This window comes from Bombina bombina, chromosome 5 (genome assembly GCF_027579735.1).
Source record: "Bombina bombina isolate aBomBom1 chromosome 5, aBomBom1.pri, whole genome shotgun sequence".
In the NCBI taxonomy this organism is placed as follows: Eukaryota; Metazoa; Chordata; class Amphibia; order Anura; family Bombinatoridae; genus Bombina; species Bombina bombina.
The window spans coordinates 168,380,884-168,399,041 of record NC_069503.1 but is presented as its reverse complement, the minus strand read 5'-3'; the positions used below and the strand labels follow the sequence as shown (position 1 = coordinate 168,399,041).

At 36.4% G+C, this 18,158-nt stretch overlaps 1 protein-coding gene across 1 annotated transcript in view; it reads right to left on the bottom strand.

Moving 5' to 3' along the window:
* LOC128660134 (solute carrier family 22 member 13) overlaps nucleotides 1–18,158 on the bottom strand; it is a 93,052-nt gene that overhangs the window by 51,006 nt on the left and 23,888 nt on the right. Inside the window, exons 2-4 of the mRNA XM_053713781.1 lie at nucleotides 6,094–6,197; nucleotides 3,119–3,273; nucleotides 1,262–1,430 (exon numbers count right to left, since the gene is read on the bottom strand). Coding sequence (XP_053569756.1) covers nucleotides 1,262–1,430; nucleotides 3,119–3,273; nucleotides 6,094–6,197 — 428 coding nt within the window. The remainder of the gene's footprint in view (nucleotides 1–1,261; nucleotides 1,431–3,118; nucleotides 3,274–6,093; nucleotides 6,198–18,158) is intronic.

The window sequence follows — 18,158 nt, the reverse complement described above, 5'->3', positions numbered from 1 at the left end:
CCCAAAAAATTAAACTGACAGTCTGAATGAAGGAAATATACTGATTAACCTGAATCATGGCAAATATAAGTATAAAACATATATTTAGAACTTTACATATAAAGTGCCAAACCATAGCTGAGAGTGTCATAAATAAAATAAGACATACTTACCAAAAAGACACTCATCTACATATAGTAGATAGCCAAACCAGTACTGAAACGAGAATCAGTAGAGGTAATGGTATATGAGAGTATATCGTCGATCTGAAAAGGGAGGTAGGAGATGAATCTCTACGACCGATAACAGAGAACCTATGAAATAGATCCCCGATAGGATGACCATAGCATTCAATAGGCAATACTCCCTTCACATCCCTCTGTCATTCACTGCACTCTGAGAGGAAAACCGGGCTTCAGCTTGCTGCGAATCGCATATCAACGTAGAATCTAGCACAAACTTACTTCACCACCTCCATAGGAGGCAAAGTTTGTAAAAACTGAATTGTGGGTGTGGTGGGGGGTATATTTATAGGCATTTTGAGGTTTGGGAAACTTTGCCCCTCCTGGTAGGAATGTATATCCCATACGTCACTAGCTTTTTCAAATAAAGATACCAAGACAACAAAGAAAAATTATAATAGGAGTAAATTAGAAAGACAGTGCGGATCAGGTCCGCCAGACCTCGCTGAATACGGCGAGAAATACGCTCGCCGTATTCAGCATTGCACCAGCAGCTCACAAGAGATGCTGGTGCAACGCCGCCTCCTGCAGACTCGCGGCCAATGGGCCCCCAGCAGGGGGGGTGTCAATCAACCCGATCGTACTCGATCGGGTTGATTTCCGATGATGTCTGTCCGCCTGCTCTGAACAGGCGGACAGGTTATGGAGCAGCAGTCTTTGTGACCGCTGCTTCATAACTGCTGTTTCTGGCGAGCCTTCAGGCTCGCCAGAAACACGGGGCATCAAGCTCCATTCGGCCCCTCTATCTGAATCATGAAAGAAAAAAATTGGGTTTCATATCCCTTTAACTTTTTTTATATACTACTACTAATAATAATCTATTGTGTGATTACTTGAATAGATTTTTGATAATAAAGCACAATTTTGTAATACAACAAGAATAAAAATTCCACCAATTTAATACAACCTTGTTTCACTAGCTTATTGTACTTCTTGAAACATTGAGATTTGATTTTTGTTTGAATCATTTTTGTAACTTTTTTATAGGTAAATCTATCTGTCAAAGGGACATAATAAAAAAGTGGAGGGATTTTACTTACCAAATATAGAAAAATAATAGTCCTATAGGAACAGATCCAATTATTTGAAATAATCTCCAGTTCCGAACGCCATAAGCTAATCCAGCTAAGATCATACATCCTATTGCAAAACAAACATGGCCACTAATTGTTGCGTACGCCCGCTGGGCTGAGCCAACCCATTCAGCAACTTTAAAAAAAGGAGAAACAATAAGATGTCTGGTTCATTATTATGTAATGGAAAAGCAAACATTTTTAATTTCAACACAACCAGAACTGAGCTGCTACTCATTTATACAGTAATACTGAAATATTAAACATTATATTATATTGACATTTTTGTTTAAATTAATCAGAAAAATGTATTTTATTATAAACAGTGGCATCTTAATTAAAGGGACAGTATACACCAAAATTGTTATTGTTTAAAAAGATAGATAACGCCTTTACTACCCATTCCCCAGCTTTACACAACTAACATTGTTATATTAATTTACTTTATAACATTTAATTCTCTAAATTTCTGTCTGTTTCACATGCTCTATAGACATCCTCTTAATCACATGTTTTTGTATTTGCTTTTCACAACAGGATACTGCTAGATCATGTGAGCCATATAGATAACATTGTGTTCTCTCCCGGAGTTGTGCACAACACTGCACTGATTGGCTAACATGCAAATCAATAGATAATAAATAGTCATGTGATCAGGGGGCTGTCAGAAGAGGAGTAGATACAAAGTAATCACAGAGGTAAAAAGTATATTAATATTACCGTGTTGGTTGTGCAAAACTGAGGAATGGGTCATAAAGGAATGATCTATTTTTTAAAACAATAAAATATTTGGCATTGACTGTCCCTCTAAATAAATGTGCAACATTAATTAAACAAGGAATTTTAGAAAAAAATGTGTCTGGAAATAATTATGTGGTGTGTGTAGTGTAGTGTGTGTATGTGTGTTTTTAGTGTGTGTTGTATGTGTGTAGTGTGTAGCTTGCTTGTGTCTCTAGTGTGTGTTGTATGTGTATAGTATGTGTGTCTAATGTGTATGTTGTATGTGTCAGCGCTGCAGAATCTGTTGGCGCTCTACAAATACCTGATAATAATAATAATAATAATAATAATAATAATAGTATGTGTGTGTAATGTGTGTGTTGTATGTGTGAATTGTGTTAGTGTTTTCTTGATACGGTTTTGTTCTCATTAAAGGGATATAAAACCCAAAAAAAAAAAATTTCGTCATTCAGACAGATCATGCAATTTTAAATAATTTTCTATTTTTTTTCTATTATCTAATTTGTTTCATTCTCTTTGTATGCTTTGTTGAAAAGTATATCTTAGGTAGGCTTAGAAGCTGCTGATTGGTGGATGCATATACATGCCTCTTGTGATTGGCTTTCAGCTAGCTTCAAGTAGTGCATTACTGCTCCCTCAGCAAAGGATACCAAGAGAATGAAGCAAATTAGCTAATAGAAGTACATTGGAAAGTTGTTTAAAAATGGTATGCTCTGTCTGAATCATGAAAGAAAAACATTGGGGGTCATGTCCCTTTAAGGACTGGCCTATTAGTCAGAACTTTTGTCTAAATAGTGGATCAAATTCAACACTATACATTGAACCAATAGTGCCAAATTCATAACTTAATAGACAAATTGAGCTGGATTAGTCACGCACAGCTGATAAAACACAAATAATAAAACATGACTGGGTATTGTAAGATGTTAAAGCTCATTGTGCTTGTCAGTTAAGTATACATAGTGTAGCGTGCACTATCCTAATAATAAATATTAACCAGGAACTTGCAATACCAGCATTCCATACCTCTTGCATTTGCGCATGCGCGTGCATATGTAGATATGGATAGTTCATGTGATTTACCTAAGACAAGATTGTTGATGATAAGTCCAGACATGGAGATCCCCACAAAGCACCTCAGAGTTGTGTAGACGTAAAAGTGCGAAACAAATGCTGCGCCAACTCCAAATGACAGCTGCATTAGCATAGAGATTAAAATAACTGGACGTCGTCCAATCCTAAAAGTATTTTTTTGTTATTCACATATGTTATTATTTAAGTAACACACAGTTTGTTATGAAAATAGCTTATACAAGGTGTGGTGAACCCAATGTGGCAATCTGTCCTTCTGCCTTTAGTCTATCCCTATACTGCTTGGTATAAATGGCTGAAAAGTATTGTTCATATGAATCCATATTATATATCAAGAATTAAAGGGACATTATACACTAGATTTTTCTTTGCATAAATGTTTTGTAGATGATCCATTTATATAGGCCATACAGTTTTTTGTTTTTTTTAATGTATAGTTTTGCTTATTTTTAAATAACATTGCTCTGATTTTCAGACTCCTAACCAAGCCCCAAAGTTTTAGGAGAATACTGATGTATACCTACTCCAGTTTGCTCCTGTTTGTGTAAAGGGTCTTTTCAAATGCAAAGGAAGGGGGAGGGGAGGGGAGAGTGTCTGTTAGTTCCCAATTAAAGTGGGTATTCCACCTAACCTTTTCAATAGAGCTAATCTGGGAGCTTCTAATTAAGTTTTTAAACGGTTTTATACTGGATTTTTATATCAGTATCGTATTCTTTATAAACAGTAATAGTGTAATAGTGTCTATTACATGCAGTTATATGAAAATTGGTGTATACTGTCCCTTTAATTAATTATATATATATATATATATATATATATATATATATATATATATATATATATATATATATATATATATATATATATATATTATGACTATTTAATTAGACACTATACTGCAAAATTATTTAACCTAATGTGTTTTCAATGACTATTTTCATGCATGGGAACTTACTTTAGGTTTATTTTCTATATTTGAAATAGCTAGTTTGCTCATTAAAACCGCCTCCCATTGTTCTCAAGAACATGCCCATTTGATTGTGGTGAGCCTGCATGGAGATCAAAATGGCTTATCTTATCTCTGTACTGAAATTTTCATTATGGGTGGTTTCAATTAGATAAACTTACTATTTCAATTAGAAGAACAACCCTAAAAAAGCAATTTCCAAGACATTAAATACTAGTCAGAGGGAACTCAAAAAGGGAAAACAAACTGAAGAGAAATTTTCAACAGATTATCACCAGTTTGCGCACACACGCTCTAAAAGGTTCAACACTCCTGGTTTATACTGTGTGATAGATTACATAAAACATCAATGTGAATTGTACCAATAGAATAACAGCTTGTGGCAATATCTTTTATATTTGCTGTGAGATATTGCACACATGAATCTATATAATTTGTTTCTATTTTTACCTTGCACTGCAACTGACATATAATAAATGTAATATATAATATATGTAAATACGTCTATAGATATCATAAATTCTTTTACAATTTTAACAAACAATCTTTGTTTAAAGTTCAAATGCTGAAAACAACAAGTGAAACAAACTGAACTGTTGCTGTGACAATTACAACCACAGTTAATCATCGGCAGATAATAATACACTTACATTAATAAATAACAGTGTTTAGTGGGTCCTCATTACAAAACATAAAAATTTGTACAGAAAAACATCATATAGACAGCAAAAGTATTTCACCCAATAAAAAAAGCTTCTAAATCAGTAAAAACCCCAGTTACATACATTGTATTTCAGGGTTTGGAGCAAACATGTTTATTAGATGATACACACAGGAAAACATCTATGCAAAGGGGTCGATTTATCAAGCAGCGGATTCTGCAATCTACCGGAAAACTTAAGTTAAGAAGACGCTTCTACTTAACTCATCGCATTCGCCACCTCTGAGGAGACGGACAGCATTCATCCCGATCAGATATGATTGGAATGATCGACACCCCCTGCTAGCGGCTGATTGGCTAGTGGCAATGCACAAGCATTTCTCTACAGCGAATCATGTCTGCCCGCAAGTTGATAAATCAGCCCCAAAAAGGGTGTTTTCATCTTTACCTGATTTAAAACTCATACGCATTTTCACTGACTTTTCAAGAAGTATAAATGGTCTTACTTCCATGTAATTAACACTATTTTCTGTAAGCAAAGCACATCAAATAATTCTAATCTGATGAAAAAGGTACCGAATTATGCTAACAAGACTGGATAGTTTTGTTTTGGCATATGGTTGGATATGCTGCTTTGCTGGAACTATGTTGTGTTTCTGTTATAAAAACACAATCTGAGAACTTAAACATGGAAATGGGATTTTTGTTTCCTAATATTACATTATAAAATAGATTTCACAATTGTTCCTTTAGGTGTTAGGTGCTGATTAAAGGAATATGTGAGTATGTGAGAAAGAAACAGTTTTACAATATATGATATACCTGGGATTTTCGTTATTTAAAACTAATAGCTCACTAGAGTAATAGTTCTGTGAGAAATTACCATTTAGTTAATCTTTTAAAAAAACAGCCAAACAGCATCAGTGCTGAGTTCACACTTCTGTTTACTATGATCTTGTAGTCCCAGGAGATTTCTCCATGATCTTGTGAGATTTCATACTAAACTTTATTAAACTGAGATTGGATTTACACTCTCTTGAAAGTCTCAGGGATTGAATCCATGTTGATTTTTTTTTAAATTCAAACTTACTAGCTATTAGGGGAGATCTGAGGTAAAATATCTTCATCTTTTAAATAAATATGTTCATGTGATATTTTTTAGTCAGAGTTTAAAGCTATGCTGCATTATTTTCAATTGCTTTAGCGTATGAGTAAACATCCCTTTAAATGGAATACCCCTGTACAACAGAAAGTAGAAGATAGCATGTAGAAAACTAAAAAAGAAAACCGTGTTAGTATTAATTAAAAATAAATATTGCTTTAAGTAACCTTTCTTACCTGTCTCCAAGAGGCCCAAAAATAAGTGATCCTATCACTAGTCCCAGCATATAAATAGATTGTGAAATCTCGATTTCTTCTTTTCTCATACACACCAGGTCAAACTAAATAAAATAAAGATTTATATTATATTTCAATACCATCAAATCCAAAGCATCTTGTGTCTAAAATCCCTCTTCTGCCCATTTACCGGTGTTCTTAACCTGGGTAGTGCAGAGCACGTGTAGAAGAAAAACCTACTGGCTTGCAGATTTATGGGCATGAACCCATCTGAGAAATAAGAGTGCTTTACTAATAACCAGGTGTGGCTCACACTCCCCAGAAACCCAAGGAACAGCCAGTGGGTATTGTTGAATGTCTTGGTTGATCATGAAAGATTTCCCCATGATCTGGTGCCAATTTTATAGTCTTCAAAGACTTATTTAGAGGCTAAATAAAACCCTCAAAGGTGGAATTATGTGTAGAATTGGATTAATGACTTCCTTTTAGTCAGATGCTTCCTGATGGCTTTATAATAAACCCAGAAAACAATGTAACATATTATAAATGTAATGAACATGAATTAGTTGTGATTATTGTCATTTCTAGTTTAACAGTTGAGTCCTTTAAAAATAAAAATCATATTATATTATATGCTTCATATCTAGACATGTGCATGGCGAAAAAATTTAGTTCGGTTCGGATCGATTTGAATTTTTTCGAATTTCAGTTCGGAGCGATTCGAATTCGGAAAAATTTGAATCAATTCGGTTCGGATTTGTTTCGGATTCATTCGGATTTGAATCAATTCGGTTCGGATTTGTTTCGGATTCATTCGGATTCGAATAAATTCGGCTGGATTCGGTTCGATTCGGTTCGGAAATTCAGAATTTCGGTAAGTGTTAGGTGGGATTAGACTAGTATTATGTACTGTACATTAGGTGTAACCCATAGCAGAGTGATATAACCTAATATACTGTACAATACACTAGTGTAATCCATGGCCATCCGAATCTACCGAATAAATCCGAAGTAATTCGGATTTATTCGGTAGATTCTGCACTTTTTTAATTCGGAAATTCGGTTTGATCCGAATATCTGAATTTGCCGAATTTTCCAAATTTCCAAATCGAACCGAACCGCACATATCTATTCATATCTCACGCTTGATTTCATACAATTATAGTCTAAAACCAAAGCATAGAAGTTTCCCCATGTGATACAACTTACTTGTGAGATTGCACAAACCCCCACAGATAAGGGAGCGTCATCTAATCAACATTTGCAAATAAATGAACATGAAGGCCAAAGTAAAACTTGATGGATTCAAATTGTTTATTTTCTTAAAAACCACACAGAGCATGAGAAAGAGTTCACAGTGTATACATACGAGTATATGATTGGCTGATGTCTGTCACATGATACAGGGGCAGGGAAATGCAAGGACATTTAAAAATTTGTCAGAGGAAAAATCTATTGCTCTGAAATTCGGAGTAATAGAAATTTCATTGTATTTTTATTTGTTGATTATGCAATGGTCATATACAGGACCGTCTTTAACACAGGGCAAAAGGGGCAGCTGCCCAGGGCCCAGTCTCTGTTGAGTGGCCCTAGAATCCTAAAAAAAAAAAAAAAAAAAAATTTTTTTTTTTTTTTTTTTTTTTTTTTTTTTTAATGGTTCAACCAGACTGCTGATGTGACATGGGGAACACACACATTCAGTCCTAATACTGTCACAGTCAAAAGTACTCTGCTTGTATTTAAAAAAAAAAAAAAAACTGTGCCAGACCATGCCGGTGTCATGTGACATGCCAAGCTATTGCCATGTGCTGTTTTAGATGTGCACTGTGCAGCACTGAATGCAAAGCCCTAACTCTGCATCCAGCCATTCCCATTGCATCAGAAAAGGTCCTACTGGGGTTACCAATGTTACCAGGTAACTGCTCTGGTGGTGGGGATTGTTTCTGGGTAGGGCTGACTGTAGGCGCATGCTGCAGAAAGCTGGAGCGGCAGGCATGTGAGGATTTGAGCATCTGTGCAGCTGCATACACTGCTCTCTTCAGTCTTGAGGCTGTGTGACTCATCTCACACTGTATCCATTCAGCCTTGGGCAGACAGAATCCAGTCTGCTGGTCCCCTTAGCCCTGCTCTTTCTGCTGTGACCCTAAGATCAACTAACTGAAGTTTATCAGGGGAACAGTGCTTTGTAGAAAGGTGTCAGTGAAGAATAAGTGAGTGCACACACGCCCCTCCCCATGCAGCATTGTCTAGTGCAGGGTGAGAGGGAACTTGTTCGTAGCAAAGAAGTGACATGTGCTGCTGTGGTATATGTATAGTGTCATGCTGATACTTCACACATTAATGTAAGGTTTATTGTTATAGTTTTTGTTTTCTCTCTGTCTCAAATTTTACAGCTTCCCATAGTAGTTCTGCTGTTCCAGTCAGTAAACTTATATTTGTCTGCACCTCCATGCTTCCTCCTCAGTCTTTACCTTGCTTTGCTACTGTTGGCTGCCCTAAATCTCTTTAACCAGCTAACCTCACACCAAAATCACATTCAAAAGAATATTAAATGAATCCACAGTGGAGGAATTTATATATTTATTTACTTATTAGTACTGCTTACATCCAGTTTCACATTGCAATTTATTTCATTTTTCTTAAAATGATTAGCCCAGCAGTGGATGAGCCACTGCTGGGCTAATAATTTAAAAAAAATTATAAAATAAATTGATTTAGGTATTTTTTTGGGATGTTGGGGTGGAGAGCGAAATTACATGGGGTGGGGGGAGGGCCCAAGAAAGTTTTTGCCCTGGGTCCAGTCAATATTAAAGACGGCCCTGGTCATATAAGCATTCTACTCTAAAGCATGTACTGTGTGAACAATGGTGGGATTTATGCAAAGCTGTTTTTAAAACTTTCCAGGTGTTGTCATCTTTCTTAACCTGGGGTAGCTAAGCAGCAAATGCTGCCACTATAGCTACTAATCTGATTAACACCTTTGATCATTTGTGGTCTAGCCGTAGCCATACTTATATAACTGTGGCTGTAGTTTTACTTTGCTTTATACAAGTAAAACTTCTGCTATAACACATATATATATATATATATATATATATATATACACTCCACAACAATTGCAGCGTCGCGCTCTGTCTTACCCTCCATACACGCTACACGCTATCACGGCACTTTGGAGCTCCAGTGGGGGGGGGGTGACGTCACCAACTATCCCGGATATGCTTCTGAGAAAGTACTGCTCGTCTCACAGTACAGGTATGTAGAAAAATACAAAAGGTAACTCAGGCACAAAAGGTAACTCAGGCACAAAAGGTAACTCAGCAGTGAACAAGTGCTATCCTAGCACGAAACATGTCTGCAGCAGGAACCCAGCAGTCCTTATTCACTGTATATTAGTTGTTTAAAGCTGTGTCAGTTTGGACTATGCTTAAGTCTGTTTTTATCTCTTGGATTAATAAAGCTCTACTTTTTGCATAACTTTCTGGGAAGTGCCTGAGTTACCTTTTGTATTTTTATATATATATATATATACACATACATACATATATATATATATATATCTCAAAAGCAAGGACTCGTGATTCAAGCGCATCAGACCTCCTTCTTATAATCACCTAAAGATACCAGGTGGCGCTACATCACAGCGTATATGAAAGCTGTGGATAAAATAATATACTATATTTGTAGTATTAATGCGATAAGATATAATATACATAAAACCAGCGGTGTATATGACTGAATTTTCTCCTAAATAGTAGAATGTTTCATACAGTCTGTAGAAAATACAAATACAAATATCCAAGACAAAAGTGATGAAAAAACAGATTTAAAGTCTATAATCCAAAGAATAAGTTTCAGTATTGGGGTGCATCAGAAGACCAAACACTCTGTAAATTCAAATGTGGGGATTTTTCTTTATCCGTGTCTGGTTAAAGATGGGTACTCACCAGATTTCACCTCAATCTAATGAGGTAAGTATATTGCCAACATTTGAACTCATCCGTTTGCCTGTAGAGTCTTTCAGGGAACTTTAGAATATATTTGTCTTTCCTTCTATTGTTTCCTCCGTCTCCCCCAAGGTGACAAGTAGGTGCTGTGCAATGCTCCGATATGGATTATAGCATAAAACAAAGAGGGACACTAATAGTGTAATACAGCATTTATTAGCGAGTAACATACACACATCAACAAATCTGTTGTAAGTGTGCTTACTAGAGAAACCCTCAACGAATGAGGTATGTAACAGATAAAAATGTGCAGATTCACACAAAAGATGAGTCAAGTATACGATGTGTTACAGGACCAAACTACCAGGACCGGGAAGAGGCGGTTTTACACGGACGGAAACGATAGAAGGAAAGACAAATATATTCTAAAGTTCCCTGCCAGACTCTACAGGCAAACGGATGAGTTCAGATGTTGGCGATATACTTACCTCATTAGATTGAGGTGAAATCTGGTGAGTACCCATCTTTAACCAGACACGGATAAAGAAACATCCCCACATTTTACGGAGGAAACGATAGAAGGAAAGACAAATATATTCTAACGTTCCCTGCCAGACTCTACAGGCAAACGGATGAGTTCAGATGTTGGCGATATACTTACCTCATTAGATTGAGGTGAAATCTGGTGAGTACCCATCTTTACCAGACACGGATAAAGAAAAATCCCCACATTTGAATTTACAGACTGTTTGGTCTTCTGATGCACCCCAATACTGAAACTTATTCTTTGGATTATAGACTTTAAATCTGTTTTTTCATCAAATATCAATATATTATTTTTTACAGACGTAGACTTTTAGTTATGTTTACTTTTGTCTTGGATATTTGTATTTGTATTTTTTACAGACTGTATGAAACATTCTACTATTTAGGAGAAAATTGAGTCATATACACCGCTGGTTTTATGTATATTATATCTTATCGCATTAATACTACAAATATAATATATTATATTATTTTATTCACAGCTTTCATATACGCTGTGGTGTAGCGTCACCTGGTATCTTTAGGTGATTATAAGAAGGAGGTCTGATGCGCTTGAATCACAAGTCCTTGCTTTTGTTTTATCGTTAATTGGGAAGTCTAATAGGGATATTACTTCCTTTTTGTGATATAGCAGCTTTGACCTTTTCAACAGCTATTGTGTTCATCATTTGTCTGCTAACACAGCCAAATTGTAGCCTTTGAGTTTGTGTCATTTGGCCAGGACCCACTGCAATCTCTTAATTAGGCTAGTCTAAAGCACAGTCCCTTAGTGTTTTGTTTGTTCTGATCATTTCACTCTGGTCCACTTGTTTACTTATATATATATTAAAAATAGTAATATAATATAAGAATATAAAATGACAATATATCTCTATATGTGCAAAATGATACACTCATAGGTAAGTTAAAATATAAATAATTAACAGTGAATAGGATAATAATCAAAAGTCCATAAGTCAGCTCCGCTTCTGGCGGATTGAGCTCGCTTGGAAAGATTCTATGGGGAAAACAAAGAAGAGCGCCTCATGGTGTAGAAATCAAAAATATGCAGAAAATCTGATGACAGTGTAAATACTCACAAAAGTATTGCACTATTTGTGAGTGTAAATAAGCAAGCTGGGCCTCTCAGTCTCAAGCTGGGCCTCTCAGTCTCCAACTGACTGTGCAAGGTGAACACAAGAGTATTGATAGATGATTTGGATCTTTGTAAATAAAAAACAAAGAAGCCGCCCAATGGTGCGGATAAACTTCCTAATACCAGAAGGATGTAAATTATAAATGTGGTACTCACATGTGACAAAGCACTGTCAGGTAGTGCTGTAAAGGCAGCCTGGGTACTGTAGTCACCAGCTGACTAGACTTGTCTCCTAGGATGGTAAGTTGTAGCAGTTCCTAGGTTCCAATGTTTCAAATAGCAATGTAGAAACCAAAGTAGTACAAGGCAGATACTACTAGAATACATTTAATAATAAAATACAAAGTATAACAATAAAAACAAAAAAAAATACAACACTTTTCTCATCTTCAAGCTGTTGCTTCAGGCATTTATGTAGTAGTATCTGCCTTGTACTGCTTTGGTTTCTACATTGCTATTTGAAACATTGGAACCTAGGAAAAACAGCATACCATCCTGGGAGACCAAACAAGCAGGGCCGGATTGGGCCACTGGGATGCCGGAAAAAATCTCGGTTGGCCGGGCAGTCAGGGCCCAGGTTGGCAGCTGCAGCATGTGATGTGAAGGAGAAGAGCGAGCAGCACCTAGCAGCAGAGCACAGTCACAATATGTCATGTAAATGATGCCTGCCAGGGGGCGGGGTTTGTGAGGGAGATGGGTCTGATGTAGTACTGGGCCGGGCCGGCAGTTACCGGGAGGTGGCGAGGTGCTGAGCAGACACATGTCATGTAAATGATGCCTGCCAGGGGTCAGGGTTTGCGAGGGAGACGGGTCTGAGGTAGTACTGGGCCGGCGGTTAGCGGGAGGTGGCGAGGAGCTGAGCAAGTTAATGTCTTGCGCACTAGATGAAGCTGGGCAATTTAAAAGTCGTTGTGGCTTGTGGGGGAAAATGCCGCACAGCTGGATAGTAGCAAGAACCGCTATCTGGACAGGATGAGGAATGTGGGCTGCCGGCCGCATTAGCTGGGGAGCACTATGAGAGCGATGTGGGAGGCAGCTTTGGAAAAGGTAGGCTAAAGACTTTGCGGCGGCGGCACTTTCTACCTATATACTATTAACTATTTAAATGCCTGTTCTATGTTTCTAACTAACATTAATCTCTTAGGGGTGTGGCTAAGCTTAAGGGGGCGGGGTTGACTCAGAGGGGGGCTGGGCTGAGCCGGTCTATACAAATTTGCAAACAAGTCTAGTCAGCTGGTGACTAGCGGCTCTAAATCCCAGCGTGGTTAAAACGGTGTTAAGGGGTTAAAAGGACAGTCAACACAAAATGTTTTATTGTTTAAGAAGATAGAAGCCTTTACTTCTTCCCATTCCCCAGCTTCCCAAAAACAACATGGTTATATTAATATTCTTTATAACCTTTAAGCCTCTAAATTTCTGTCTGTTTGTAAGTCACTAAAGACAGTTCCTTGATCACATATTTTGTATTAGCTTTTCACAACAGGAGACGGCTAGTTCATGTAAGCCATATAGATAACATTGAGCTCACGCCCGTGGATTCTAACAATGCAAGTCAATAGATAAAGTCATGTAATCAGGGGGCTGTCAGAAGAGGATTAGATACAAGGTAATCACAGAGATAAAACGTATATTAATATAACCAGGTTTTCTGTGCAAAACTGGGGAATGGGTAATAAAGGGATTATCTATCTTTTTAAACTATAAACATTTTTGTGTTGACTGTCCCTTTAAATACATTTAAACATTTATTTTGTATGCAGAAATGTTGTAATGCTGTGTACAATAATTTCTAATGTATAAATATAAAATGAACTTTAATGCTGATTTTAGATAACAGAAGCTATTTAAATAAAGTAATATTTGACATACCCTAATATTTATAATCATGTTAGACTTAAAGTTATTGCTGCGGCTTCCTTGTGAGTCTTTGTTATTTTGCAGGAAGACAGGAGCCATCAAGTATACAGTGATGTAGTTTGTCTGGAAATTGTATTTTGTTGCAATAAACCTTGGAGACATGATTTGTGTATGTTTGTATACTAAATAAAATCCCCTTATCTAAAAGCAGAAGTTTGTTAAAGGGACAGTCTACACCAGAATGTTTATTGTTTAAAAAGATAGATAATCCCTTTATTACCCATTCCCCAGTTTTGCATAACAAACACAGTTATATTAATATACTTTTTTTCCTCTGTGATTCTCTTGTATCTATTCCTCTGCAGGCTGCCCTCTTATTTCAGATCTTTTGACAGATTTGTATTTTAGCCAATCAGTGCTGACTCCTAGGTAACTCCACGGGCATGAGCACAATGTTATCTATATGGCACACATGAACTAACAACCTCTAGTTGTGAAAAAAATTGGCAAAATGCTTTCAGATAAGAGGCGGCCTTCAAGGTCTAAGAAATGTGCATATGAGCCTCCTAGAATACCAAAAGAACAAAGCAAATTTGATGATAAAAGTAAATTGGAAATTTGTTTAAAATGACATGCACTATTGGTATAATGAATGTTTATTTTTAACTAGACTGTCCCTTTAATGCTTACCCACCCCACAACGTTCATGATAGGTGTGACTCCATGAGAATTTAAAGGGACAGTACACACATTGACATTGTAATATAAAATGCTTAATTATACATTGTAAACCAACTACTTTGCAAAATACTTTTATTATTTATTTTGCATTATTTGTTTTTTTACAATTTAAGAAAATATTGTGGATTTTCCAGTCCTGAAAACTGAAAGAACACATGGTAGACTTTACAAGCCTAACCTTGCTACATATATGCAACTCCTTTGCAGTCTGTTATTTTATAGTTTCTGCTAAAGTCAAACAATGGAGGTTTTGTAACACAATGGCAGTAGTAAGCCCTATCTTCAACAGACTAAAGGCCTGATTAGCGCCTCTAAATAAAGAAAGTTGTGGGTGGATTTTAACTATTAAAAAACAATTGCAGCAAACAAGATGTTATTTTGTTCTAATAACCTTCAGACTAAGTCAATATGTTAATATTTTGGAAGGCTGCAGAATAAAATGTTGTAATAAGGTATATACTGTCCCTTTAAGGAATTGCATAGACATATTAGGCATATTTTCCAGTTACAAAAGTGTTGCCAATACCCTGTTTGTACCTTTGCCTGTGATATTTTCCAAAATGTTGGAATTTTGCCCAGAGCTTTTAGAGATAATGCATTTTTTTCATTCATGGTTCAGAGGGAATATACAATTTTAAACAACTTTACAATGTACTTCTATTATCTAATTTGTTTTGTTCTCTTGGTATCCTTTGTTTCAAGGACACCTAGGTAGGCTCAGGATCTGCTGATTGGTGGCTGCACATACTGTATATGCCTCAATGGCTTACCCAGGTACATTGCTGTTTCTTCAACAAAGGATACCAAGAGATTAAGCAGATTAGATTAGTACAAATCTGGGGCCCGATCCGATATGCAGCGTCGCCCGCAAAAGCCGGCGACGCTGAAATTTGCGCTGGTTTGGTATCCTATATACGGCGTAACCTAGAAGTTACGCTCGTATATTTCTGCCGTCGCCCGTAGTTTTTTGTGCCATAGGCAGGTATACCAAACCAGCACAGTTTGGTATCCAATATACAGCGTAAGGACTTACGTGGCGAAAATGGAGAAATCTTAGTCCATTTTCACCTTGCCACAAAATGCAGCTGTAGTAAGCCTTAAGCTGTCAATTGGAGCCCCGTAACACCCTAAACTACCTGCTAAATAAAACCTAACACCTAACGCATGTCTATCTACCTGTCAACCGCGATCCCCCGCCGCAATCCCTAATAAAGTATTTAACCCCTAAACCGCTGCACACGGACCTCGCCGCCACTACAATAAAAGTATAACCCCCTAATGTGATCCCCCTACACCGTCGCAAGCTACATTACATACCCCCTAATGTGAGTCCCTTACACCGCCGCCATCTATCTTACCTACCCCCTAAAGTGAGCCCCTACCCCGCCGCCATCTATCTTACCTACCCCCTAAAGTGAGCCCCTTACACCGCCGCCATCTATTTTAAAAATATTAACCCCTAATTTAATCCCCCTATACCGCCGCCAGCTATTTTAACTATATTAACCCTAATTATATTAGGGTTAATATAGTTATTATATTATATATATTAACCCTAATTATATTAGGGTTAATATAGTTAATATCGTTATTATATATATATATATATATTAAGTATAATAACCCTATCTAACTAACATCCCTAACTAAATTCTTATTAAAATAAATCTAATTAATATTAATATTATTAATTTAAATATTCCTATTTAAATCTAAATACTTACCTATAAAATAAACCCTAAGATAGCTACAATATAATTAATAATTACATTGTAGCTATTTTAGGGTTTATATTTATTTTACAGGTAACTTGGTATTTATTTTAACTAGGTACAATAGCTATTAAATAGTTAATAACTATTTAATAGCTACCTAGTTAAAATAATTACCAATTTACCTGTAAAATAAATCCTAACCTAAGTTACAAATACACCTACACTATCAATAAATTAAATAAACTACAAATATCTAAACTAAAATACAATAAAATAATCTAAACTAAATTACAAAAAACAAACAAACACTAAATTACAAAAAATAAAAAAAAAGATTACAAGATTTTTAAGCTAATTACACCTATTCTAAGCCCCCTAATAAAATAATAAAGCCCCCCAAAATAAAAAAAATTTCCCTACCCTATTCTAAATTAAAAAAGTTCAAAGCTCTTTTACCTTACCAGCCCTTAAAAGGGCCTTTTGCGGGGCATGCCCCAAATAATTCTGCTCTTTTGCCTGTAAAAGAAAAACACAATACCACCCCCCAACATTACAACCCACCACCCACATACCCCTATTATAAACCCACCCAAACCCCCCTTAAAAAAACCTAACACTACCCCCCTGAAGATCTCCCTACCTTGTCTTCACCCAGCCGGGCTGAACTCTTCATCCGATCCGGGCGATGTCTAATCAAGCGGCAGTGAAGTCTTCTTCCATCCGGGCGATGTCTTCAATCAAGCGGCAGTGAAGTCTTCTTCCATCCGGCTATGTCTTCTTCCATCCGGCAATGTCTTCAAGCAAAGGGCTTTTAAGGGCTGGTAAGGTAAAAGAGCTTTGAACTTGTTTTAATTTAGAATAGGGTAGGGAAATTTTTTTATTTTGGGGGGCTTTATTATTTTATTAGGGGGCTTAGAATAGGTGTAATTAGCTTAAAAATTTTGTAATCTTTTTTTTATTTTTTGTAATTTAGTGTTTGTTTGTTTGTTTTTGTAATTTCGTTTAGATTATTTTATTGTATTTTAGTTTAGATATTTGTAGTTTATTTAATTTATTGATAGTGTAGGTGTATTTGTAACTTAGGTTAGGATTTATTTTACAGGTAAATTGGTAATTAATTTAACTAGGTAGCTATTAAATAGTTATTAACTATTTAATAGCTATTGTACCTAGTTAAAATAAATACCAAGTTACCTGTAAAATAAATATAAACCCTAAAATAGCTACAATGTAATTATTAATTATATTGTAGCTATCTTAGGGTTTATTTTATAGGTAAGTATTTAGATTTAAATAGGAATATTTTAATTAATAATGAATTTAGTTAGGGATGTTAGAGTTAGATTGGGTTATTATACTGAATATATATATAATATAATAACGATATTAACTATATTAACCCAAATATAATTAGGGTTAATATAGTTAATATATATAATATAATAACTATATTAACTATATTAACCCTAATATAATTAGGTTAATAACTTTATTAGGTGGCGGCGGGGTCCGGGAGCGGCGGTTTAGGGGTTCATACATATTTTATTGTTAGGATAGTGAGGGGGGATAGTGGATAGAGGGTTAGACGTGTCAGGCTATGTTAGGGAGGCGTGTTAGACAGTACGGGTGATTTTATAACTTTAGTCAGGTTTTGTAGGCGCCGGCAGTTTCTAAAGTGGCGACTCCAGAAATTTACGCAGATTACTGGACATCGCTGGTTTGTCAGACTTACGACACTTTAGCCTCTGAAGGCGCCGTATATAGGATATCTCGAGTTGCGAGCTGAAACTGCGGGCTGCGGGGGTTCCCTCGCTTGCGCCGCAAACTACGATCTTTATCGGATCGCACCCCTGGTGATTTATGTCCCTTTAACATATGAACTTGGTGATGAAAACATAGATAGAGAGAAAGTGACACATAGGGGCCAATTTATGAAAGTGTGACATGGACATGATACGATGTAGCGGATCATGTCCGCCGCACATCGATAAATGCCGACAGCATATGCTGTAGTCATTTATCATTGCACGAGCAGTTCTTGTGAACTGCTTGTGCAATGCTGCCCCCTACAGATTTGCGGCCAATCGGTCATTAGCAGGGGGTGTTAATCAACCCGATCGTATA